Genomic DNA, 27,685 nt, shown 5'->3' on the forward strand with positions numbered 1-27,685 from the left:
TAGCTGGCAGGCCACCAAAAAACAAACAAACAAAAAAACTACCAGCTAATCATACCAGTTTAAGGTGGTCAAGTTGGCTTTTGAACAATAGTGGCAGGTCAACCAGCTAATGACCAGCATGGATCAGCTGAAATGGTCCAAAATACTGCTACCTGCTTTGATTGATTTTTGGGGGAATATTGTCGTATCAAAAAGTGATTTCCTGTAGATTTATCATTGATTAGTGAAACTGAGAGCAGAAAAGTTGGATGGTGAGTCTCAGAATGGAGAGGCAGAGCTCCAGGGAAGGGAAGCTGAGCTGAACAGAGCCCCAGGAGAACGGACTGACTGTGGGGAAGAGAAACGGAAAGCTTCAGGGGTAATTACGACCTGCCTGACAGGAATGTCTCACTAATGCCTCTCATGCTTATTCCAGAGCCTGACGCTGAGCGCATTAGAAATGCAACGAAAGACAGTCCATTAGATACTGTGTGTGCGCTCGCTATGGAATATCTGTATTAGGTCCCTAACATCTATTTACGAGTGCAATATCCCATTGGATGGGTAGAAAACAGGAAGCAAAGGTCTATTTTTAGTATTTCTGTTTTTGTTTTGTTGAGTGTTAACTTGTTTGTTTCGTTAGACCATTCCTTTTTACTTTAAAGGTGATATAATAATGTTTAAGTAATTCTTATTCCCCCTTAGTCGTGACTGCTTCCAGCACATGACTGCTGGGATGGTTGTGTAATTCAAAACTACATTATGGCATCTGAATCTGCATCAGCATTTACGGAATGAATCATGTAGCCAAGATAGAGAGTGGGAAAGAAAGAGCGAGAAATGTAGCGACAAAGACGAGGAAAACCTAGACAGGATGACTCATCAAGAGCTCATCAATGGAGTCTGAGCAAGAAAAAAAAAAAGAAACAAAGAGATTTTATGAACCTTAAGACAAGCAACTTGAAAATATGATGGGGAAATCCTAGTATTGGCCGCACATCAGATAATTTTCTCTTGAAGGTATATACATTGTCAAGGAACAACCTAAAATAAAATAAAATATTAAAATTAAAATTAAAATTTTAAAATTAAACGTTAATATTGGCTTGTTTATTTAAGGCTTGTAAGACTTAAGTCAGTGAGGTTACTGACTGGTTATTCATATGACAATATGTAGTTAAAGATACACATTTGGAGTATACAACTTAAAACAACTTTAAAATATGTTTAGTATTCTTTTATAGTAAATAGTTAAGACTAATTATTGAGGGGGTGGATGAGGTGTCCTCAAAAGTACTTAAAGAATCATAAATGTAAACGTTTAAGAAACCTGGGCTGTTAAATCTGAATCAGAACTAAATATCCAGACATTCCTATCAAATCTGGAAACAAAAATGATATAGCTGAAATAATGGAAGGACATTAACATGGTGGTTGTTTCTAAGAGTACATGATGGCTTGAAAATAGTTCTGTAGCTCTTTTAGTTCTGGTTTCTGTTTGCATTGTGACTCAGATTTCCGAGGAGGAAAGGCGAGAGCATCTAGGTAATGAAACCTAAACTGCAATGACTAGGGGAAGGCAGGGAATATGACACGCTATGTGTGTGTGTGTGTGTGTGTGTGTGTGTGTGTGTGTGTGTGTGTGTGTGTGTGTGTGTGTGTGTGTGTGTGTGTGTGTGTGTGTGTGTGTGTGTGTGTGTGTGTGTGTGTGTGTGTGTGTGTGTGTGTGTGTTTTTAGAGAAAAGGCTGTCACGGAGAGTGTGAAAGAGAGAAAAAGGGAAGGCAACCTAAGTATAGATCTGAGTCATTACATTAGTAAAGGTCAACAAATGTCACAGTCGTGAGTTGTTGCCCATAAACGCTGACCTGCGATCAGCTGCTTTGAAACAAGACGGTGACTGGTATGCGCTAACTGCATACAACCCCTCGAAGTTTTAACAGACATTGAAAATGGGTACAAATACAATTAAGACTGAATAAAGGGTCTTGATGTTCTAGACAAAATCTATGAATACTTCAAAGATAAGGCAAAAACAAAATCCTTATTAGATCAGGCAGAAGGCTCCAGGTAGAGGAACCATGGTGCGGCTGCTAAATTGCGTGATATCCATGAAGCCTGTGATGGCCATCTCTTTACGTTCTCTTGTGAAGCCAAAGACGTCCAGAGTTTGTGTCACAAGGTCACATTAATACATCTGAGAAACCCAGTATATGTTAAACATTCATCAAGGTTTGTGGTGGGTTTCAGTATACATTATGGTGAACTTTCTTAAGGGTAATAGGCTTGCGTTTAGAAATAGCTACTTTAGGCCGGTGAGTCTGAACGTTGATGTGGATCCATTGATGTGGTGCTGTTGAACCATCTCAACAACGTATCGTCTGTGCTAGGTTCAAAAGGATCAAAAGTATGGTCATTTAAGTATTGGCGTCCCTTGCCGGATGGCTGTCATGGCTTCACTCCTGGATTGTTTCCTTCTTCAACCTCTCCTCTGTATTGTTATATTGATAATGCGACTTCCTCGTCTTCACTGGTTAGGCCTGAGGTTAGGGAGAGTCAGGCTGAGCCCCCCCCATCCACTCTCACCACTAGAGGAAAAAAGAGAAAGAAAACATTAGCAGTTCATGATTAAATTCTTCGAGCAGTATGTTGGGAGTTAGCGACTATACCAATTTAACCACATATTTCATTAGCTTATTTGTCCTCTCTGGCTTTGACAAGACTGATTCATTGTAATGAGTTGGTTCATTTAAATGAATAATTTTAATGATCTGGAAAAAAACATGAATCTCTGATTCATTTGAATCAACACATTGTTTTTTTTCCCTCTCTCTCTCTCTCTCTCTCTCTCTCTGTCTCTGTCTCTCTCTCTATATATATATATACAGTATATATATATATATATATATATATATATATATATATATATATGACAACATGTATATATATATATATATATATATATATATATATATATATATATATACAACCGGTGTTGTCCGGTATTACCGGTATCTCTGGGGGGGAGTTTGAAGTTTGGAGTTTTTCTCTCTTTTCCACCTCACTTTTAAATCACTAATTCAGGGGCAGCAATTGCTTGAATGGTGGGTTCATTGTTATTCTTTATGATTATGTTTGCAGGTTACCTATTAGCATTGGGTTTAAATCTAAAATATTGCCAAATAGGCGGTTTTACGTTTCGCTTCGAAACCAAATCTTCCACCATCGTCTTGTCAGTCAGCTGGCCTTACTCTCGTCACGATGATCCTTCAATGTTGAAAAAAGTTGTGCTGCTTAATATTTTTTTATTCGCCTTTTCCAGGAATCTTTCATGAATAGAAATTTCAAAAGAACCACATTTAATTTTTATTCTCATTGGTTTTGTGCCACACAAATCATGCCTCAATGTAGTTAGCTGCTTTTTTTTTTTACTGTAATTCTTCAAAACTTAAGTTTGACTGTATTAGAACTTCTTTGAATAATGAGTAACTTGCAATGTACAGTATATCTTAGTAACTTCCCCAAAAGTGAACATTGCGATAGATTACACTAGAGACTGTCAATTAGTTCCCTTTCAAGGAAACTCGAGCTGCTTTGAGACGCGGTGGGAACGCTCTGCGTGATTGCGTCGTGAAGCACGTGTATAATCAGTCCAATGGAAGAGCGAGACGTCATAGGCGGTGACGTCATAGACCAGGAAGCTATAAAGCACACCAGAAAACAGACCGCGACAGCTTCTGTTGCCTTCAGCAAGCGATCTGTGTATTCTGTCCTTGTCATATTTATTGTTGTCTGTCAAGTTGCAATATATATATATATATTATGGCAAAAGAGAGCAAGCAGCTTTTGTGTTGTTCCCTGCCCACGTTATATCACGGGTGGGGACACACATATCAGCTTTTTGTTACTATTTGGGAGTGGAGCATACCACAGTCAGTTCTCGAGGGGGCTGACTGTGAGCATTGCGAGAAGCTGTCCGTGAGGACGCTCCGCTCCCGCCGGGCGTTCTTCGAGGAGGACGGTTCGGTTCGCGCTCCCCGCGCGGGTCCCGCTGTTGCCGATGCACGGCTGCGACTCGCATTTTGGGGTTCGCAAACGGATCTGACAGCGGGGGTTGGGACGGGCCCCGCCCTATCTCAGCTTTCACCTGCCAGATCCAGTGCTGGCGATTTCCAGTTCCGAGGAATTGGTATCGTTAGTGTTTTGTTTAGAAAAAGAGAACAAAACAAATAAAGATATTAAGAAAAGGCAGATGTTTGAGTTTTCAATAAATGAATAAATAAGTCAGCTCATAACTCTGTTGAATAAAGAGGAGCTTTAAAAGGAGGTTTATCTAATGCTGTTGCTAGTTCTTTTCTGGCCAGCTGAACATTATGAGAGTGAAAATAAAAAGAGTTTATTAGATGAAATAAATCTAAAAACAGAAAAACTCTGTATCTCAGCCTCCTCGTCGGGGACTGCCGTTTTTTCCCTATCTCCACACTGAGGTGTCGAGATCGTGGAATACGTCGGTTTCTATTTTATGTGTTTAATGCCCAACGTCTAACTATAGTAATGCTATGGGTATTAAGTATCATGGTATGACAGTGCCATGGGTTAAATAGACGCTTGCTAGCTTTCTCTCTCCCGAGTCGGCGTCATCATATTTAACCCCGACGTTACCCACCAGCCATCTAAATAAAAAAATTTATTAGGCAACGCTGGTGGGTAAATTATAAAGACATGGATGAATGTGAGGTTGTCAGCACTGACGCTATTAGAGAATTGCGTCGTGCAAAAACAGTTAACTATACTGGGGAGGGACGGTTTCGAGAAATCGTGTCTCCTCTGCGTCCTCTGGGTGGCGACTCTCTGAGGAGGGTCGCAGCACGGTCAGTTCGGTTGTTTTCCTGCTGGTGGCCACGGAGTGATATATTTATATATATATATATATATATATACGTTTTTCTGATTTAAAAATAAAGAAAAATAAGATAAAATTATGTCTGTTCTGCTGGACGCTCCGCTTTCAAAAAAAATATAAAAAAATAAGAATAAACCGTTCAGCGGCGTTCCAGAGGTTTCTTCCTCACCAATCTAATGTTCCTGAGACTGCTGGGCGGAGCAGTCTCAGTCTACTAAGCTCCTCGAACGAGCATCACCATTTGGGCTCCTCCACAATCGAAGGGGACTTGGGTGGCGGTAGCAGTCTAGCCAGTTAGAGATATGCAATATCTGAGGACTATTTTATCTCTAAAAAAGCTTGGACAATAGGAAGCCCTGACGCCGAGGCTATCAGGCTTCTAAAGGGTGGTCCCCTCCGGGGTAGGGATGGTTTTGAGAAAATCGTTTCTCCTCGGCGCCCTCTGGGGTGCGACTCTCTGAGGAGGGTCGCATCGCTACCAGTTCGGTTTTCCTGCCGGTTCGCCGTTCAGGACACCAAGGTGTCAGTGTCCCCAAACGATCCTCCGAGGGGGGTCGTAGAGCAGTCAGTTCGGTTTCCCTGCCGGTTCGCCGTTTCAGGGTGCCGAGGTGCCTGCTTTTTCCAATGATCCTCCGAGGAGGGTCGTTGGAACTAAGTTATTTAAAGGGAGGCAAGATCTGAGGACTGTCGTCATCTCTAATAAAGCTTCTGAGGGCTCCTCCGGGGCAGGGACGGTTTTGAGAAATCGTTTCTCCTCGGCGCCCTCTGGGGTGCGACTCTCTGAGGAGGGTCGCAGCGCTGCCAGTTCGGTTGTTCCCTGCCAGTTCGCCGTTCAGGGCACCGAGGTGTCAGCATCCCCATACGATCCTCCGAGGAGGGTCGTAGAACGGTCAGTTCGGTTGTTCCCTGCCGGTTCGCCGCTTCAGGGCACCGTAGTGACTGTTCAACCAAATCCAGAGGCCAGTCTTGAGAGACTGGTTCCCCTAGTAGAATTTCTGGCAGCGTGGAAACTACTGCCACATATTTCTCGGTGGGTCCTGCACACTATAGAAAAGGGTTCAGAATTCGGTTCTTGTCCGCCCAGATTTCTAGGGGTCCTCCCCACTGTGGTGGACCCCGAGCAGGTTTTGGTTATGGAGCAGGAAGTACTGACACTTCTGCAAAAGGAGCTGTAGAAGGGGTTCCTTACTTATCTATCCATCCTCATCACAGGAGGTTCCTGAGGTTTGCTTTCAGGGGCGAAGCATACCAGTATCGGGTTCTTCCATTCGGCCTAGGTTATCACCCCACACCTTTTACAATATGCGTGGATGCAGCTCTGGCTCCTCTGAGATTCCAGGGCATTCGCGTATTAAATTATATCGACGATTGGTTGATTTTAGCTCAGTCCGAGCTTTTGGCATTTCAACATCGAGATGTCGTTCTGTCCCACATAAGGAGGTTGGGGTTGCGGCTCAACACCAAAAAGAGTGTACTCCTCCCAGCTCAGAGGACCACTTTCTAGGTGTATTAGGGGATTCGACAACAATGCAAGCACGTCTGTCTCCTGCACGTATTTCTGCGATTCTCACAGCCGTAAAGAATGTAAAACTAGGTCAGTCACTCACTGCAAACAGTCTCTGAGACTGTTGGGGCTCATGGTAGTTGCGTCTAACGTAGTTACTTTTGGCCTTCTGTACATGAGACCCCTGCAGTGGTGGCTCGGGACCAAGGGGTTTTCTCCGAGGGGAAATCCGTTTTCGCATGATCAAGGTCACGCGGCTATGCCTTCGTGCCTCGGTCATGTGGAAGAAACCTTGGTTCCTCGCCCAGGGCCCAGTGCTGGGTGCTTCTTGTCGACGCGTCACGCTATCGACGGATCCTTCCCTCACAGGATGGGGGGCGGTCATGAGTGGCCGCTCGGTGAAAGGTCTTTGGCTGGGGCTCATGGCAGTTGCGTCCAACGTAGTCACTTTTGGCCTTCTGTACATGAGACCCCTGCAGTGGTGGCTCGGGACCAAGGGGTTTTCTCCGAGGGGAAATCCGTTTTCGCATGATCAAGGTCACGCGGCTATGCCTTCGTGCCTCGGTCATGTGGAAGAACCTTGGTTCCTCGCCCAGGCCCAGTGTTGGGGGCTTCTTGTCGACGCATAATGCTATCGACGGATGTTTCCCTCACAAGTCGGGGGCAATCATGAGTGGTTGGTCGGCGAAGGGTCCGGACAACACACTGATGGTCTCGTATATCAGAGCAGATATCCTGTTGAGGCAGGGGCTGTGGCCCGGGGAATGGAGACTTCACCCCGAGGTGGTGGAGCTTCTTAGGGAGAACTTCGGTCAAACTACAAGTCGACCTTTCGCATCGCTTGTACAATGCATTGCCCTTGTGGTTCTCCCTCACGCATCCAGCTCCGCTTGGACTGGATGTAAGGTAATAGGTGTGGTTGCCACTACACCTATACGCTTTTCCCGATATCTTTGCTCCTGGGAGCTCTGGAGTTGTGGATACTGTGGGCTCAGCCTCTGAGGGGGCCCGGCTCATAGATTCAGGTTTCTCGACCGAGGTCGTGGAGACCATACTCCAGTCTAGAGCTCCCTCCAAGAGAAGACTAATATGCTGTTCTCTGCCTGGTGCAGAGAACGCCTTCTGAATCTCGTTTCTGCCCTGTTGGCACAGTACTTGATTTCTGTAATTAATGTTTCTTTGCTGGGCTATCTCTGAGGAGAGATCCTTAATTTCGTCTTCTCCGTGGTACATGAGGCTGAGGCCTGCACGTACTTGGATTTGCACCTGGTTGGTGGTAGTATTTCTTCACCCCAGATCGGGTTGTATTTCTAGGTCCCTACTAAATGTGCGGGTCATTTGTGCTCCAGGCCTTCTGTCCTCCACCTTTAATACCCCAGATCAGGAAAATCTTAAATCTGTTATGCCCTGTCCGGGCTTTGGATGCTTAGGTCCACAGAGCTGCTCAGTGGCGTTTATCAGAACAATTATTTGTCTTTTTCGGGTAACCTAAGATAGGTTGCCCTGCATCTAAACAGATAATGAGCAAGTGGGTAGTTAAGGCCATCTCACTTGCTTATGAAGCGGCCGGACAGCGTTTACCTGTGGCTGTTCAGGCCCATTCTACAAGGAGTATGGCTGCCTCTAAGCTTTAATTTCGGGTGTTTCCCTTCAGGATATTTGTAATGCGGCAGGCTGGTCCTCACCTCATACATTTGTCAGATTTTATGTCCTACACCTCTCCACTCCCGGGGCTAGGTTGCTTGCTTCAAGTGTGCGCAAGGACTTCACACAGAACGGGCATTTGTCTTATGGCGTAGTGGTTATGGGGTTCCCACCGCGTCTCAACGCAGCTCGAGTTCCCTTGAAAGGGAACGTCTCAGGTTACGTATGTAACCCTGGTTCCCTGAGAGGGAACGAGACGCTGCGTTCTCCTGCCATACTTCCTGCATGCCCTGATCGACTTGCTTCAAGCTTTTTCAGAAGCTGTCGCGGTCTGTTTTCTGGTGTGCTTTATAGCTTCCTGGTCTATGACGTCACCGCCTATGACGTCTCGCTCTTCCATTGGACTGATTATACACGTGCTTCACGACGCAATCACGCAGAGCGTTCCCACCGCGTCTCAACGCAGCATCTCGTTCCCTCTCAGGGAACCAGGGTTACATACGTAACCTGAGACGTTCTAGCACTATTTGATACTTAAGGTCTATGTAGACTAGTTGTTGATGCTTACAGTTGATAAGAAAAATGAGAATTTGTGCATAGAACATTGAGTAGTTGTAACTCTTGCAAAAAGTCTTATAGAAAATAAAACATTATTGGTGTGCACTAAATTAATAATTTAAAGAGAAACGTTATGCATTTCCGCACGTCTTTTGGGACAAAATGAAATGCTTAAGGAAAAGTTTTTCTCACTAAATAACATGCGGGTTCCAATTTTAGCCAGTTTGAGTGGAGTGGCGAGTGGTCCCACTGGAGCTCTGAGCATCCCGTTCCCCTCCGCCTGCCCTAACCATTTAACTGCAATCACTACTACATTCAGCCTGAGACACAAATGGCTCATTTTCCCACTAACCCTTCAATCTGTTGTCAATTGTGCAGTGCCATGGAAACAGTTCCGGAATGCTGCAAGTAGGCTTTTAGTTCTGAGGTCCTGTTTTGTGTCTGGACCAATTCAGAGCTGAGCCATTTGTGCAATACCCCCAAAAAACAAAAAAATAAACTTTTTTTCCTGTCTTGTCTATGACATCATAGCAGTCTACAAAGATAAATGTAGCCACACCCACCCATTGGAGAAAACAAAAGTGTGCTGCATAATTAGACAACAAATTTTAGGTCACAATTTGGCATATTTGTTTGTAGAGGTGAGAAGTGCCAGGACCAGTCCATAGAAAATCTGGAACTCCATCCAAATGCAGTAAACGGTGTATTTTTATACTATTGATATAAGTATAAGAAGTGCAGAAAAACTAGCTAGTAGTTAGCAAGCTCTCACTGAAGCCAAATTTAGTTTTGTTTTTGTTTTTTTGGTTAAATACATCTTAACCCAAAAACAAGTTTATCAAACTGGAGATTGTTGATCATATTCTGCGCACGCTTTCTATCAAAACCTGGAAATACTAGAGTCTTTTGTCCCCTGAGGGGCGTCCTATATTTTAAGTGTCCTCAACGGGGATGCATGCAGTATTTTGAAATCACATTCTCTCGGCCTACTGAGGGTAGTTCTGACCAAACGTTATGCTCAAGAGCAACTCTTAAGAGCTCTGAGAGAGTGTGAGAAAATGTGTGTAGGCAAATAGTAAACATAATATTTCAATATATCCTCTGTCACTTAAATATGGTTTAACAGTAATATGCACACTATATTTAAAGACACATATACAAAAGACATTGAGTTGTCTGTGATTTTGACTCATTTTTTGTAATGAAAAAACTCCCATATACAGAACAATAATTAATTGCACAGAGTATAGGAAAGGGGATAGTTAAATCAGAAATGCAAATTCTGTCATGATTTATTGTGTACTATGTGATTTTCTTCTGCATAAAAAAATAAGATATTTTGGATTTTTATTTTCTAATACAATGAAAGTTAGTGGGGTCCAGTGTTCCTGTGAACCTCATTGACTTTCATTGTATCAGCAAACACATCCTTCAAAATATCTTCACAGAAGAAAGTCACAGGTTGGAATGAAATGAGGGTAAGTAAATGATGGCAGAATTTTCATTTTTTTTTTTTTCATTTTAGTGAACTGTCCCTTTAGGACAAAAGTTCCAGATGTCAGTGTTAAAAGTGTCCTCAAAGAAGGGGAAATGAGGCATTTAAATGGATGAGAATAAATTTGAAAATCATGGATAGAAAGGAAGAGCATAGAGCGATAACAGAAAGATAGTTGAGTGGCTGAAATTTGTTGCGGCTCATGCCATATTGCCAGCCTTCGACCAGATGCATGGCCTGACGGGAATTGTGCTGACCCTCCAGTTCAGCCACTCAGACCTTCACAGATGGCGTGACTGCTCTTCATGTTGAGCAAAGAGTGGATCCATCAGATCACAAGTGCCAGAAGCGTAGAAGACTGAATTCCTTTAAAAAATTAAATACCCTTTCACCTTCATCCCCATCCTCTGATATCCACTCATCCATCCGTTCATTCCCTAGAGTCTAGTGAAAGCCTGGGATTGAGAGCTGCTAGAGAGAAACGGAGAGGGAGGGAGAAAGAAATACTGGTATTCAAGCACTAACTGCTGACTGTTTGTTGGTGACTCCTCCTGAACTACCAACACAGCACATTTACACCAGCTAATCAAGCTATTTGTCACTCCTAATTGACAGCAATGGAGACCACTCTAACTAAGAGTAAAATGAAGAGATATGTACAGTCAGGAACTGCTGATTCTGCAGCATATTCACTCGTCTCTTGGGTGCTTTAACAAGTTACAAAAAAACATAACAAACATTTCTGAACTAGCAGTGTGGGTTGTCTGAACGTTTTAATGATTCCATAGAAGCAGAGGCAAACATTTGTAGCTGATGCCTATTAGCAGCTTTGATTCGCTTACCATTGATTGGTCGATCAAAAAATGCAGCAACTGACGCACCAGTAGGTCCAATGATGGCCTGCAATTTGTCATACAACAGCTGCTAATGAGCAAGTTTTACTGTCAGACTGTCTGGCCAGTGCACGTTTCTCTAGCCTTAAACAGACCGCCGATGTTTACTGACCCTCTAAAGTGTATTGCACACAAAACCGGCAAGCACTGTATCTGAAAATCAGCAGTTTCAATCTGATTGGCTGGCTTCTATCAAATGTCCAGCAGTTTTGACCAAACTGCAAAAATTGTAATACGTGGTTTTATTTGTGTTTTTAGTTCTTGGCCAGAATAAGCTGACTGTGCAAGATGAAAATGACAATGATATTTTATTAGCTAAAGAAGCAGTGTTTTTTTTAAACCTTTTAAAAGGCTTTTAAATTTGGTAATTTTCAATCCCATAGTTCATTTTATTGAAAAAGTGCACATATTCATCATTTAAAAAGGCTTCTAAACCTTATTTAAAGTAAATGTTTCTTACTTTATTAGAAGATTCTGTAATGGAAGACCCAAGCGCAAAACATTGATTGGCATGTGTGGGCACTGAGGACTGAAGCTATAGACAGAGAGACCCTTGGCACATTTACAACTGGCGCCTGTGTGTTTACAGTTGCCATGTGTGAGAAATAAAGGAGGGAAGCCTCTGGCAGAAAGACCTGATGGAACAATCACAACTGTACTGGCTGACATTGTTGCATTATGGTTGTGAAAATGTATGTGTGTGTGTGGTTCAGGTACTCCCTATATCGTGGGATATGGTTTAGGCCCCATGAGGAAAGCAGCTTATAAATCATACAAAACTATGTTTTTTTTTTTTTTTTTAAATGTAACAATGCAGAAAGTTTTCTGTGATGGGTAGGATTAGGGATTAGAATATACAGTTTGTTCAGTATAAAAAACATTATGTCTATAGATCATATGCATATCTAGACAGAGAATTGAAGGGGATGCTAGAGGAGAGCAAGCAAATGTTGATGAAAATATAAACTGCATTGAAATTGACTAAGACAGAGAGAATAAAGAAAAAGAGACAGGGCATGTGGATGAGTCACAAAAAACAGGGTTTTTATAGTAAACTAAAACCATTAAAAAAATGTTTTGCTAATTGAAATAAAATATTGAACATATTTTATTTCAGCTAGCTGCCGAAGAAAAAAAATCCCATTTTCGTTTAGTTTAATTCGATGTACTAAAATAACTAAAACTTAATAATAATAATATAGACATTAAAAAACAAAAACAATATAAAATTACCATAAAAAAACACAACAAAATTATAAACATTTAACACTGCACATAACCTGTCAAGAACATGTCCTGGGGCCTCATTTATAAACATTGCGCACGCACAAAAGAAGGCGTACGCCGCTCTCTACGCAATAATTGGTATTTATGAAAAGCAAACTTGACGGGAAAATGTGCGGTCCTTCACGCAAGCTCTGACCCAGGCGTACGCACAGAAACAGGTGAAATGAGAAATGGCGACACCGTCGGCAGATGGAAGAAACACGTGAAAGTGTGTGAAACTGCAGACCGTTGTGTAAAATAAATGGCAATACTGCCTCTCATAAATAACACGAAGACTTCACAAAGCAAGTCTTACAATTAACAGCCTACACGAACACCCGGTTGATCGATCTGCAACAGAAATGCAAATTAACACATATTTGCAAAAAGAAAAGTGAAATATGTTCTGCAATAATATTGGCATGTTATACAATTCATCCTCATAAATAAGATGGTAAACAGAACAAAATAATGTACAAAACTGATATTCTCGCCAATGTGTCCGTCTGGCGGAGCAGAGATAGATGCAATCAGATAGTCAGTCAGATAGATAGATAATTATGGATGGATGGATGGATGGATGGATTATTTGTCCACTGGGGAAAGTTGTTTTCATAGTAAAAATGTCTTCATCATCTACGGAATCATGGTATTCATGCATATGCCTTTAGTTTGTTTTATTTGAGATAAAATAACGTATGACGTAGCCTATGTCTCAACCATTCAGAAAGCTGCTAGAAATTACATTTGCGCTGAACTATTTCCAATTTCCAAGTAGATTATAACCAACGTCTGTAGCTTGTTATCGCAATTAAATGGATTGAAATAAAATGCCCCATCACAATGCGTAACGACGCACAATGGCTGATCTTGCGCTCTTAGAAGATGTGGAAAATGGAAGGATTCGGAGTGAACGCATCTTCAGACAGCAAAAAGACTTGCTGGCAAATGAGGCAAATATCCGACCATTTCTTTTTTATTTCGGCCACAGTGCGAGGTTGTGAGGCTACAGCATTTACGGCGTCTGCAACCTTTTGCCACTCAAAGTGCCTTTTTGGCATTAGTAATGCCCACTCTGTGCCCTCCAAACAACATTTTTCTCCTCTTTTCCACCTCGCCAACGATAACTTCTACTTCACATTGAGAGAAGTTACGTTTTTTTGATTTCCTCTCTGTGTTTGTCATGATTTCGCAATCGATGAATATTAACTTGTGGGCGTTTCACAGACTATTTATGGGCAACTATGGGCGTGACATGAAGCCGCAAAAGCTGCGCTACATTTAGAATTGATTGTGATTTATTAAGGGAAAAATGCATAGGATGTGCATGCGCACGGTTTTATAAATCCGAATATTTCTGTGCGTATGCACGTCCTATGTTTCATCCGTGCGCCACTTCTGACGCAAATCCTACGCAAAGTTTTATAAATGAGGCCCCAGGTCATATTTCAACCCAAAATCAAAGGAAAGAATAAAGAAATGTTGTTTTAAAGTAAAATGGTCAGATGCATTGCTGTAATGAGAAAATTGTGAGATGTCACAATGCAAACAGTCCTTATGATTTCAAATATTCCTCATTATCTCTGTGCAATATGTTTTGGTATATTCTGGGCCTCTATGATAATGTTGTGTCGAGGGTCTGCTTCACATTCCTGACACTCTTGTTTTTGTTCCCTCTTCCCCCTCCAAAAAAAAACCATCACTATTCATGACCCAGCTCCCATAATGCATTGCTGCACCCTCTCAAGAACGTGATAAGTTTCATCTCTAAAACCCAATACTGTCCGTTGTTCTCCCTCGTCTAAATCGGGCCAAAATTCAATTGTCTGACCATCTCTTTCATAAAAGAGAGTTTCTTTCTCTTTCTTCCTTTCTTTCATTCTTTCTTTCTTGCTTTCAGAGTGGACTGATGTACTATATGTTTGACAGTGAGGTTAACATAATGCTGTTGGCTCACATAACCGTTTACAATAAATGCAAATGAAAATGCTGCTATTTATTTATTCATTAAGAAGGTGCATTTATCCAGAGTGATTCACTCAGGCCAGTACTCACTCTCTCACACACACAGTTGTGAGGAACATTAGATATGTGACATACTAATATCCAATAAACTGTTCTATGTACCAACCTCTTCTTGTTAACAGACTATGCTTGTGCCCTTATTGTGATCATTCATTCATTTCACTGTTCTGTGATATTTTTATATTTGTACGATCAATAGAGTGTTTGGGAAATTTGTTTTGAAACAATTATTATCTGTAATATTCCATTTGGATCCACAAGTGGTGCAAAAGTAACACTGCACATTTAAATGCATTCTCTGTGCCGAATCGATAGCATAAAGTGATATGAATATATTTAATGCTCTTCAACCCAAGACTCTTTGTCCCAAGTGAAGATATTTGACAAAATCCATCCCTGCACTTTGCAGCAGGTTGAATTAACATGGCCACTTTATTGTCGAGTTTTAATCCATCCCTGTCTCGTCCCCATGGCGTCAGTCCCGTCCCGTGTGAGGGTACTACCATACAGTAATCACCGCCGACTCGTGTTCTTTTAAATATTATTGAACAGCACACAAGCAATTCAGAGATTTCTCTGGAATGTATGAAAGCACTTCTTTGGTTTATTTTCAGGGTTTGTGCCCGTATACTGTGTGTGTGCAGTTCTCGACTTGTGTGTTCCTTTTAAGATCTGAAAGATAAACATGTTAAACGTCAGTCTGCTATGTCATCCACACCCAGCCTTACATGGAAATGCCAAGTGTATAAGGAGGGTAAAAGGAAGATATGAGAGAGAACGGGGAGATGGAACAGGGAGAGAGATACTAAAGATAGACACAAGAGGAGAGTATATTTATAAAATATAAAGTTCATAGGGACGTTTGCTCAACCAGTGGCATAAGTTTTGAAGTTTTGTTTCAGAAGGGGGAAGTGTTTGAAACATGCTTGTCATTATTTAGACTGTGCTGCATAAATGACAATAATCCTGACTGTGTCTGTAGCCTGTGATCTTACCGATCTGCGTCTGCGTCTGCGACTGCGCTTGCTGCTCCTGCAGACTCTGGCTGTCCACTGAGATGCCACTGTCACTGTGCAGCTTCTCTCCCTCTGGAGACGGTGTCTGATTGGCTGTGGCTGCACGATTATTAGCTGCCTGTTTATTCTGCTTGCAGCTGTTCCACCTGCAAAGAAACAGATGCACATAAAGAGTACAAATGAATGTGGTGAGTGAGAGGAAAGCATTGGCAGCGTTCAATTTCAACAATAAACAGTTGTGTTTGCATAGTAGTGGATTTTTTTCTTCTAAATATGCCTAAATATTTTTGAGCACCTTTATTCTTCTTCATTGCTATTTTGCTAATTTTTGTAGAACTCTATATTTATTCATTTATTATTTTAGAACACTATTACAAAAAAGAAAAACAAAATAAAGCAGAACAAGAGACAAAATCAGCCAAATAGTATTAATAATAATAACAATTTTTTGTTAAAATGAATAATTACATAAAACGTAATATAATTATATATCATATACAGAATTATTTTTTGTAAAAGTTCTTAGGTTAGTGGGAAATCATAATAACAATTGTTGAAAAGTTCGGTGTCACTAATATTTTTTACTGTTTGAACTGTTTTCAAAATTGATAATAATACGACATTTTTCTTGAAATCATCATTTTAGAATGATTTCTGAAGGAATGCTGGAAGGATAAGGATGCTGAAAATTCAGCTTTGACATCACAGGAATAAATTACATTTTAAAATATAATAAAATATTTTAAATTGTAATTATATTTTAAAATATTACTATATTTTTAACCAAATAAATGCAGCCTTTCTGAGCATAAGAGGCTTTTAAGAAATCTTACCGACTCCAAACTTTAAAACGATACTGTAACTTCATCCAAAAGCAATACAAATCTATGATATGTCCCAATTGAAACAAGGCCTGAATGTTTCACCACCTGACTATCCTCAATCATTTTCCATCTGTTCGTGTGTCTTTCTTTGTTTTAAGGATTTTTTCTCTTTTGCTCACCTTTTAAAGATGATGTAAGCCAGGAGGCCGACCACGACCGCTGCCAGGATGGAGCAGTAGATGGGAATCAGGTTCTCATTTAGCCTTTTACTAATAAAGTGAGGAGATCTGGGTTTGGGTGTGGTGTTGTCGTCTCCGGGGCTGGGGCTCCACAAACGGTTCGGATCAGTGACAAATGAACTAGAATCACTAGTGACAGTGGGATAGGTAGGACTCAACGGATCTAGGATAGAGAGAAAGACAGTCACACATATACGTTAGCTACAATCTGAGAATGACTGGGAACCTACATAGATGTAAACTGATGGTGAAAACTACTGCAGTCTGCTGCTGTATCTAAACAGAATTCACACTCTATTATTGTGTATATAATTTGGGATAATGCAATGCAAAAATGCAAATGGTATATTAACCTGAACCTGATGAGACGTTAGTGGAAGCTGTGAAATTGACCAATGGCTGTCTGGATGGTGTTATATGATATATAGCCTTTTTCACCCACTAAAGGCACTATTTGTCTTCCTCTCTTTATTGATTTGATGCATAATTTATCGAAAGGCAACCCCCAATAAACTCTTTCCAGCTACCAATAGAGCACAACAGTGGCTGCCCACTTTTTCAGAAGTCTTTGTGCCGGAACAATTTTTCCCATTAATTTTCTCCACAGTCATTAAAAAAAGAGACATAAACCAAATTAAGCAGTTTTGAGTTTAATCACATTACAAACTTTTGGTTTAAATCTAAGTACTTAATTATTATTAATAATAAATTACTCATTGAATGAGGCTTTGCAAATAATGTTGCAATATGAATGGTGAAGAGTTTTAATACAAAACAAAATCAATTTCTGATCGGAGACAAGGAAATGAATAGCATTATAGAACAGTTGCACTTCATTCACACACACACACACACACACACACATGCAATTTTCACTTGTCTTGCTGTCGAACTCTTCACTCTTTCTCAAGAAAAGATTCCAGAAACGAGTGGAGATTGTTATGGTTCATATCTTTCACGGCTGTAAAATCGGTGTGACAGAGTTCGATCTGGCTCAACAAGAGGTCTTAACGTTACGTAACGTGATTGAGCTGCTGAAACTGAGAACCTTTTATGCAAAAACTTTGGTTTGATTTATAAGAAGCCACAGCTAATGAAGGATCTACAGACAAAGGTCTCTTACAATATAAATAAGAACTCAAGATTTACATGGGTGATATTTTTAGGCTTTGAAAAGTGCTGTAGATCTCACCTAAAAGCCAGCTTGAACACTTTAAAGTGGTATGACCAGTTGGTTTGTTGAAACTCCCAGAAGGTCTACGAGCTTGAACGTGGTAGAATGACCATCTTATACCAGATAGAAACCAGCTACTCTGTTCCCAAACACAGCTAATAGCTTATTTCTTTTGCTTCTGTTTTTAGTCTATGAAGTGTCTGTAAAATATGAGTTACATTTGAATATTCAAAGCATAATGAAAGTGACTTAGTCATTAGCTGTTCAACAATTAATTAAAGACCATTGGTTTTCTAGATTGGTTAGCGTGCACACACACACACACACACACACACACACACACACACACACACACACACACACACACACACACACACACAGGCTTCTTATCTTCATCACACCTTTCAAACTTGTGGGCATCTGAAGACTTGTGCAGGCAGCCCTCTTTGTTTTCTTTATCAGTCTCTTTCACTTGCTGTCCCTCCCTCAGTAGCCGTCAGTTTTCTCAAGACCGTTTCCTCCCTCTTTCGCAAAGGAAACATTAATTCGTTTCCGAGTTTGCACTAAAAGTTAAATGATTTCTGAGAGATCTCTTTTTCTTTCTCTGTCTTTCTGATTGAAAAAAGGGTATGTGAATTTGCGATATGTGGATGTGTTTTCAGCCTGACTGAGCTTGAAACCTGAGTGAAAACCGTCGGTGCTTTTATTGGACTGTGGCGGTAAAACTCAGCCAAGCCAAAGTTTAACAATTTCAAAAATTCTTCTCTTTACATTTTAATGATTTTCCTTCTTAACGGGGAGTTTTTGGGACGAGGTGCCAAGTGTGAAGTGCTCGTTAACCCTCAGCTGGGTGCCTTCTTTAATGAGGAGTCTTTATTCTCATCCTCTCTCAGTGCTGTTTTTTTGTTGTTGTTTTAAGGGATTTTAAAGCTTATCTGGCAACCCTTTTCAAGTTTGTTATAATGGTTCTCTTTATCTAACAGAAAACACTCTCGAAAGACTGTCACACACACAGCAACCCTTATTCTCTTTTTGTGTGTGTGTGTGTGTGTGTGTGTGTGTGTGTGTGTGTGTGTGTGTGTGTGTGTGTGTGTGTGTGTGTGTGTGTGTGTGTGTGTGTGTGTGTGTGTGTGTGTGTGTGTGTGTGTGTGTGTGTGTGTGTGTGTGTGTGTGTGTGTGGTATGAGTGTTAAATGGATGCTAAATGAACAGAAGCTTTGCTGTTAAGTGCTCTTATTAGCTGCAGTAATTACACTAGCAGGAGGCATTAACACACAAATACACAGAGACTTATTAATCTGTCTTAAACAAGGATTTGTTATTTAAAAGGTATATAAAAAAGGGAAGTTCATAAATTTGAGGCTATTTGTTTATATGCATGCATGTGTATTGTTATATTATCAATTTGTCATTTCAGTTTAGTTAAATTTTTGTTGCGTTTTCATTATCGTTGTTTGTTCTAGTTTTATATTATACTAAAAATAACACACAAAATATGTTGGAGTCATAAAAACTTATTTTAGTTTATATTTTATCCCCCAGTTAGTTTTGTTTTATTTCAGTTCAAACTGTTTTCATTTAGTTTTTGTATAAGTTTTCGTTTCTGCAGCTAAAAATGAACATTCTGGAAAGTAAAGAGGGCTGTATATATTGCAACAGTGCATAAAAGTGTTGTTATTGTTAACTCAAAGTAAAACTATACAAATGTTTTCAGAAATTGAAATAATGCTGAAATAAAATAAAATAGAAATATTACATGAAAAACTTAAATGAAAATTAGAAATATTGCCTTGTCAAATAAATTAAATAAGTTCCAGTTGAAGAGCTACAATTACTAAAACTGAAATAAAAACAAATAGAAATATACACTGTAGAATGTAGCTTTATAGAAAACTGGGGGGGGGGGAACTGCTGTTGCTCCAAGCCACTGACATACTCTGACGTGTGTGTGTGTGTGTGTGTGTGTGTGTGTGTGTGTGTGTGTGTGTGTGTGTGTGTGTGTGTGTGTGTGTGTGTGTGTGTGTGTGTGTGTGTGTGTGTGTGTGTGTGTGTGTGTGTGTGTGTGTGTGTGTGTGTGTGTGTGTGTGTGTGTGTGTGTAATGCAGTAGCTGCGATAGAGGTCACAGAATGAAACACAAGTGTAAGAAAGTCCAACGGCCTTATCGATCCAAAAAAAAAATAGCTCAGCACATATCTCTCTCTCTCTCTCTCTCTCTCTCTCTCTCTCTCTCTCTCTCTCTCTCACATACACAGACATACACACACAGACACATGCCACTTAAATCCATATGAGCTGCAGGAAGTGAATCACTATACATCATGGACCACCAGCGTCGAGAGAGACTGGTCATTCAGTCATGTGTGCCTTTGACTCATTCTCAGAGCTTATTTTTAATACGCCACCCTCATCAAAGGGAACATAAATGACTGATTCACCAGAGAGATAGACATGAAAGGGTCAGAGATACACAGACAGAAAGAAAGAAAGATAGAGAAAGGGAGTAAAGGGCACATAAAAGGTCATTTTAAGGAAGATAATGAGGCACTCACAGAGGGTAGTCATCTGTACAGGGTACACAAGGACCTCTATCACTGTGTGTGTGTGTGTGTGTGTGTGTGTGTGTGTGTGTGTGTGTGTGTGTGTGTGTGTGTGTGTGTGTGTGTGTGTGTGTGTGTGTGTGTGTGTGTGTGTGTGTGTGTGTGTGTGTGTGTGTGAGCGATATGGGAGAACAAGGCTGCTCTGTGGTGTAACCATACACACAAAGGATGATCACATTATCGTCAAGACAGTATTGGGGAGATATTTAGAATACAAACAAATTATAAAGTAGTTGAATTACAGTCATGTTGTGCTTTTGAAAACGTAGTTTAGTTTTCTACACTACATGTTAATAAGAAAAAATTGTTTGCAACCCTAAATGCAGTTATGTATTTTTAAAACACTACTGTTTGGGGTCTGTAATATTTTTTTTGTTTTTGAAAGAAGTCTGAAGTAATGCTTACCAAGGCTGCATTTACTTGGTCAAAACTACAGTGAAATATTATTACAATTTAAAATAACTGTTTTCTATTTAAAAAAGTTATCAATTCCTGTAAGTGCAAAGTTCCCCAACACTGCTTGGAAGTATAAAACAAGCCATCTCATTTTAGCTTTTTTTTTCACATTTTTGTCTCACCTCATAGAAAAGGCACTTGAGAACAGGAACTGATACCAGTGAAGCTGAACATTTGTGTGTGTGAGTATAACAGACAGCACTTGCAGATGTTTTATGATTTACAGGTTCCACCTGCAGAGATATCTCTCATCTCCTTATGCTGCACTACAGCACACACACAAAGTAGAGTACTTCAAGTCAAGCATCTGAAACGCCATTTTAGCATATATTCACCTAGTAAATCAGCTAAAAGTGAGTCATTTTTCAATTAATAGTTCTTCAATAGTAATCACAAATTGGTGAACAAAGGCTGCTGAACTAAAGTGCTCAAAGTTTGAGTTTAGGACAGGACTACCTGTTTGCCTGGGTGGAGAACGTTAAGGAAAACTGTTTGGAAACAGTCACTTTTGTGCAAATTAATTTGGTGCCACTACTGGTGTAGGAAGTTCACACTATAGGATGCGTCAGGGCACAATTAGCATTTACACTATAAATTCCATGTGATCACATGCATTTTTCAGCTACCTCCAAATGTGGTTTGAGTGATCCAATCACAAAGTAGTTTGGACCCCGTTTACACCTGTCTTTTTTGGCATTGTCCATTGGTGATCAGATTACCTGAGACAGATGTTAATACCGCGTGTAACACACACCAAAGAGCTACAACTGACCAAACCCCAAACGGACACATCCTGCCTAAACTTCCTCAGCAGCAGAAGCCATAATGACCCTCACACACATACAGCCCCAGGCTTCAGACATCAGACAGTCCCACCGACCAAGTGCTAGCACACTAATGCAATGACACGCCACATTACATGCCCTCTCCAGCCATGGAAACTGAGCTTTCTCTGTGTGTTTGATTAAAGAGGTAGAAAAGGGGCCAGCACTTCACTTGCTGGCAACAGCCACAGTGTTTCTTAGGGAACCATTGGAAAGAACTTCATTAGATGAAAGAACTTCACAAAGAACTTCACCGTGAGTATATCTGGGTCTTAAGTCCTCTCAGAAACAAACATTCACCTGGGTGTTTGTTTGGGGAATATGAAAGACCTTGGGGAGGAAAGGTTGTTTGTTTTATGTTGTAATTGTGCACCAAATTTCTTCTTAGGGACATTAAAGTATACTTTGATAACAATATATTATGTTATATTAGTATTAGTAATATAATTAATCATTTTAAAGGGAAACTGCAATTTCAGCACTACTAGTGGCATCACACAGAATTGCAGTCTGTTTAAACAGTAGTGGACGGTTGTTGTTTTTTTGTTGTTTTTTAAAGCAATACACTTTTTATAAAAGTAAGAAGCCACATGAGGTTAACAGTGATGTTTTCCCCTGTTAAAGAGGTTTTAAGAACATCTATAACCTGTTGTAAAATCACTGTAATGCACGTTTGCTTTGTATACGTCTTGCAAACTACAAACTGTGTATGTGTGTGTTTGCATGTCACTGGGTTTGACCTTTTGGACTGTTGTGACCTCTATAACTACAGGGCTTTGCACATAATATCCGCACTTTGACCTTTTCAACTGCAGGGCCAGAAGCAGACACACGCGGAAATGACCCAGATTGATCCTTAAACACATGGAGGCAAGCAAACATTATGATTGAGACTGAGAGAATTTGGCTGTTAGAAAGAGTGTTAGAGACATCAGGCAGAATCACATCTTATAGAGCCAAACAAAATGCTTGTGGTGTTCGTGCAGTTGCTCTTAGTGACTGACCACAGGCTACAAGTACGCATTGGTTTTCTCTTTGTGTGCAACTCAAATATGCAAGAAAAAAGTAAGTAAATAAACTGAAAAATTAAGCTGAAATAGTTTGACAAACATGGGAACAAAATTTTATGTTTCTAACAAACCATCGTAAAATATATTTCTATTATTTTTGCTTTTTTTTTGCTTTTAGATTGTGTCATTTTTTTAATTAATAATTTCATTATTTTATTTCAATTTGGATTGTTTACACATAATATTCTTGAGTGCATTATTCTCTCACCATGACACCATGCATCTTCATTGGGTGTGCAATTCCTGATGAGAATCTCTATCCCCTCCTCGCAGATGGTGCAAGGCATGCAGGGGTCCAGCGAGCTCTCGCGATCAGAGTAGGTGTCTCCCAGACACTCCTCACAGACCGTGTCGTGGGAGTGCTCGCAGCGAAACAGCACTCCCTGACCGTGGGGACACACAGTGCAGGGCTCGCACTGGCCAATCAGGTCATTCATGAAGTAGCCGTAGTTGCACACGCACGCAGCGTCGTTCGAGTCGGTGCAGGGGGTCTGCATACGCATGAGACCTGTGCACTCTTTACATGTCTGACATCTCTCTGTGTGACTGAATGTTTCAGAGAATGTCTCACCTGGAGAGAGAAAAAGAGAGACATAATCAGAATGACAAGATAATTACAGTATAATCTGCCTTTCTGCTATAAATAATGACCCCTCAGGTTAAATCATTATGTCTTTAGCACTTTAATTATAATTAATCAGTGATCATAATAATAATAATCAGACACTACGGGCAAGGAAAAACGGTGAGGAGGCGAGGCCTGTGAAAACAGACAAAGAGAAGCAAATTGGTAATCAGGGAAATGAACAATGTGCTACATTGTGTTATAGAGATCTCTGTGTGTTCAGTTCTGTTCATTTTAATATGGCAATGATTTCTGCAGTCAAAACACAAGTCTACCTGGCATTACTGTATACACAATGCATCTGAATTTAGTTTAAACTGCTCTCGACATAAAACAGACCCTCAACACCTTTCAGATTGCAGAATAGCTGTGCAGTCCAACGGAGAAACCAAGGGTTGTCCGGTTGTGTCGTAACAAATATTGGCTACAAAGAGCATCTTTCTCCATAAGAGTACCTATTTTTTATTTCTTTTTTTGCAAACAGAATATAATTTATACTATATTTCATTATATTATAGATGTTTTGCCGGTGACAGTCGGAGCTCATGATGTAGACACTAGTGAAGTGTTTTGGACTGTATGCGTCCCTTTGGTGACAGCAGCCAGTCAGTGTTGTCGTTTTTTCTTTAGCAGGGTGATTTAGTCACGTGACATTCATGGATCAGGTGAATGGCTCAAAAGCTGTGATTTCTACATGTTTCTTATTGTTCTACATATTTCCAATTGGTTCTACACCATCTGATCATTGAGATGTAATGGACTGCTAATACCACTTTATTAAGTACATCTTGCTAATACTGGGTTGGACCCCCTTTTGCCCCATTAACTGCCAAATTACTTTTTGGCATAGATTCAAAAATGTTGCAGCAGAAATTGAGACTCATCAGACCAGGCAACATTTTTCCAATCTTCTATTGTTCTTTTTTGGTGAGCTTATGTGAATTGTAGCTTCAATTTTCTGTTCTTAGCTGACGGGATCTTCAGCTGCTGTAGCCCTTCTTGCTTTAAGGTTTGACGTGTTGTGCGTTCAGAGATGCTCTTCTGCGACCTCGGTTTTTTTGAGTTATTGTTGCCTTTCTATCAGCTCGAACCAGTCTGGCCATTCTCCGCTGGCATCAACAAAGCATTTTCGCCCACAGAACTGCCATGCACTGTGAATTTTCTCTTTTTCAGACCGTTCTCTGTAAACCCTAGAGATGGTTGTGTGTCAAAATCCCAGTAGATCAGCTGATCAGACCATACCACAGACCATACCACGTTCAAAATCACTTAAATCACCGTTCTTACCAATTCTGTTGCTCAGTTTGTACTACAGCAGATCGTCTTCTTGACCATGACTACATAGAGTTGATGTCATGTGATTGGCTGATTAGATATTTCCATTAACAAGCAGTTGAACAAGGGTTCATGTCTTCTTTGCTATTTTCTTTGTCTTTTTCCATCACTCCAATAACTTCAACTTAGTTTTTAAAAGTTTCTTGACTTCCTTGACACCGTTAGTAGTGCCTAAATTCAGCCCAGAAGTAATGCGTTATCTTGTTGCGTTTAACTTTATTAAAAGGCTTTATTAAAGAGCTTTTCTCAAGAAGAGTTTTTCCCATGTGAAAATTTGAGAATGCCATATGAAAATAAAACAAGGAGATGGAAAATTATTGCGAAAGCTGTAACTTATTCAAAGGGTTTGTGTGTGGTGAGGCTTCGAGTGAAATTGGGTTTATTGTAAAGCAAAGAAAGTGTGACAGGCATTTTGGACAGCGTAACGGATTTGAAGGGTTTGCAATTTAAACCCAGCAAATTTTGGATTTTAATATCTTTCCCTAGATCTTTTTTTATCAATATATTTATTATTTTCACATGAACAATTTACAGAATAGGTTCAGTATACAAGTACACAATATTTATCTTTCCCTAGATCTTTTGTCTCTCTGATAACAGGAGAGGTGAGAGCAAGGATTAGAGGACAATAAGAATATGTTTGTTTGTTTTTGTTTTTACAGAAATGAAAAAGCAGTTTATGCTTGATCTTCTTTATAAACCAGGTTGTTTTAAATGCCTGGTCACGGCCATGGCAGCTCTTGCTTGTGGATATGGGGGTCTCTGGCTGTCTCTCTCTCTCCCCCACACCAAAGACAACTTTCTCTCTCTTAAACGATCTCTTTAATATGTTTCTGCTAGACGGTATAATCAAATTAATTTGAGACTTTTGTCTCTCAGCTTAGATTCGGAGATATAGCGTGGAATCAAAATTCTGAGATTTTCGGCATGAACTTTTCTCATTACATTTTTCCGAAACCAAATCCTCCAAAGGAATTTTAGGAGAAAACATCTGAGACAAAGTTGATATTTAAATGAAACAAATGACAAGCCTTTCTGAGCCAAAACATTTTCCTCTGCACTATCGTGTGGAAACAGAAGGTCAAATATTCATGTTACACACAGCAATACAATTTTAAACTTGTTCAGACCAATTTATGTTAGATAATCTGTCATTACCATAAAAGGATCTGACAGATAAATCTGAGCTATTATATTGGACTATCAGCTTCTCTTTTATATTACATCCAGGAACTTACAACAAAAAGCAAAGGAATGTGAACAGGATGTGAACAGGATGAAAAGGCAAAAACATCAGTTTTGTTTTAGTACAGCAAGAATGAAACTCTTTTTATGTCTACATAAACATTTAAAGGTGGAATCTATGAGTTAGAACCATTAACACCAAATAAACCAGCCGTATTCGTCTTAGGATGAAGATAATATTTCATAAAGAAAACCTCAGAAGTGCACTCTAAAACAGCGAGCAGCAGATACACATCCGAACATTCACAATAAATGTCATCACCAGCACACTAATCTGAAGGTTCTCCAAATGGCAGTTTTTTCTGCTTTAGACTGGTTCACCATAAAGTAAGGGTAAGATATGATCAAGAATTTTAAATCATGTTTTTCTCTCATCTGTGTGTGTTCCTGTTGTTTAATTATTATGGTGCTAAACAAACAAACAGAGATAGGCAGAAAAACATACAGATAGATGTCTGCTGGAAATGCTCTTGTATTCCTGGAACACAGGACAGCTTTTCATCAAACACCACAAACATGAAACAAAAACAGTCACACAGCTGTTTTCCACACTGATCCAGAGGAATATTTTATTACTCAAATGTTGCTCTTTTATAGCTTAGGAGACTTAAAAATTCTGTAAATTTCCTCATGTTGTTTCAAATGTTTTATTGGTAATCGTCCCCTGCAGTTGACTGTTAAACTCATATCAGTGAACTGGATCAGTAAGCAAAAAAAAAACTATTTAGGCCCTAAGTGAGTTCTTATACTGCTACAATTTGAACTTTTGATTTAAGTGTTAACTTTGTTTGAGATGTTTGTCCTAGTTTTCTGACAATTGTTGACACGGTAAGATCTCAGTTGTAATATCATTTCAATTTGATGAGAAATGTTCCTGCTGAAATCTCTAACTTAGTTCATGCTAAAAGTTGTGATTGCAGATTGATGAGAACACATTCTCAAAATAAAGGTACCAGAATAGGGTTTTTACAGAAAATGCTATATACAGTAATAGCTTTTTTGGTTCCCCAAAGAACCTTTCAGTTATTTAAAATGTAAAGAACATTTAATAAGATTTCTACTATAAAGATCCCTTGTGCAATGGAAATGTTATACACTCTTAAAAATAAAGGTTATTTATTTCCATTGATGGTTCCATGAAGAACCTTTAACATCCATGGAATCTTTTCCTTGCACAGAAATGGTTCTTACTGTGTATGACATTTGCTGTGAAAACCCTTGTGGCGAACAGCACGATGCCGAGGGACGTGAGAGAACAGCGCGAGGCCGGTGGCGTGAGTAATAATGAACGTCACCTGTGAGACGCACCGGTCTCGCATCTCTCACGGAGGAGCGACGACGCTGAAGATACAGGCCTGATTTTATGTTTTGTTTTATTTCTGTTTTGTGTGGCCAGCAGTCGTCCGTGAGGGGCTGCTGGCTTATACTTTTGTTTTTGTATTTGTTTAATTTTATTAATAAAAGTGTGTGAACATTCGCCGAAAGTGAGCTATGGACAGGGCCTAAGCCAAATTACTTTATCATTCATATTTTTGCTTTCATTTGCTGGTATATAAATTAATAAATGTCATTGTGATATTATCTTTCCTTCCGAGTCTTTGAATAACTTTCTTTAGTCTTGATATCATTATCACAATAAATACCAGAAAATAACGTGATATAGTTGTAGTCCATATCGCCTATCCCTAGATTACACTCTATGGTCTTATGGCAGCTACGTCCACGGTTATGCATTTGGGCCTTCTGCACATGAGACCGTTCCAGTTGTGGCTCAAAGCCAAGGGATCTCATCCAAGGGCCAATCCCCAAAGTCGATAAGGGTTACCTTCTTACCTTTTCTATGTGGCTCAGACCCCAGTTTCTCACCTTGGTTCCCACTCTGGGTCCGTGCTGTCGTCACAGGATGCTAACGACAGATGCTTCCCTGATGGGCAGGGAAGCGGTCTCAGATGGCCGTCCAGCCTAAAGGGGTCTGGAGAGGCCTCATCTCGATTGGCACATCAATTGCCTCGAAT

The 27,685-nt window shown here is 40.1% G+C and overlaps 1 protein-coding gene across 1 annotated transcript in view; it reads right to left on the reverse strand.

Moving 5' to 3' along the window:
* Nucleotides 1-583: 583 nt before the first annotated feature.
* ngfra (nerve growth factor receptor a (TNFR superfamily, member 16)) overlaps nt 584-27,685 on the reverse strand; it is a 44,042-nt gene continuing 16,940 nt past the window's right edge. Inside the window, exons 3-6 of the mRNA XM_077212186.1 lie at nt 22,674-23,036; nt 16,285-16,507; nt 15,261-15,427; nt 584-2,565 (exon numbers count right to left, since the gene is read on the reverse strand). Coding sequence (XP_077068301.1) covers nt 2,534-2,565; nt 15,261-15,427; nt 16,285-16,507; nt 22,674-23,036 — 785 coding nt within the window. The 3' untranslated portion in view covers nt 584-2,533. The remainder of the gene's footprint in view (nt 2,566-15,260; nt 15,428-16,284; nt 16,508-22,673; nt 23,037-27,685) is intronic.

Source organism: Siphateles boraxobius, unplaced genomic scaffold, assembly GCF_051911475.1.
Source record: "Siphateles boraxobius isolate OS27281-9 unplaced genomic scaffold, OSU_SipBor_1 66, whole genome shotgun sequence".
In the NCBI taxonomy this organism is placed as follows: Eukaryota; Metazoa; Chordata; class Actinopteri; order Cypriniformes; family Leuciscidae; genus Siphateles; species Siphateles boraxobius.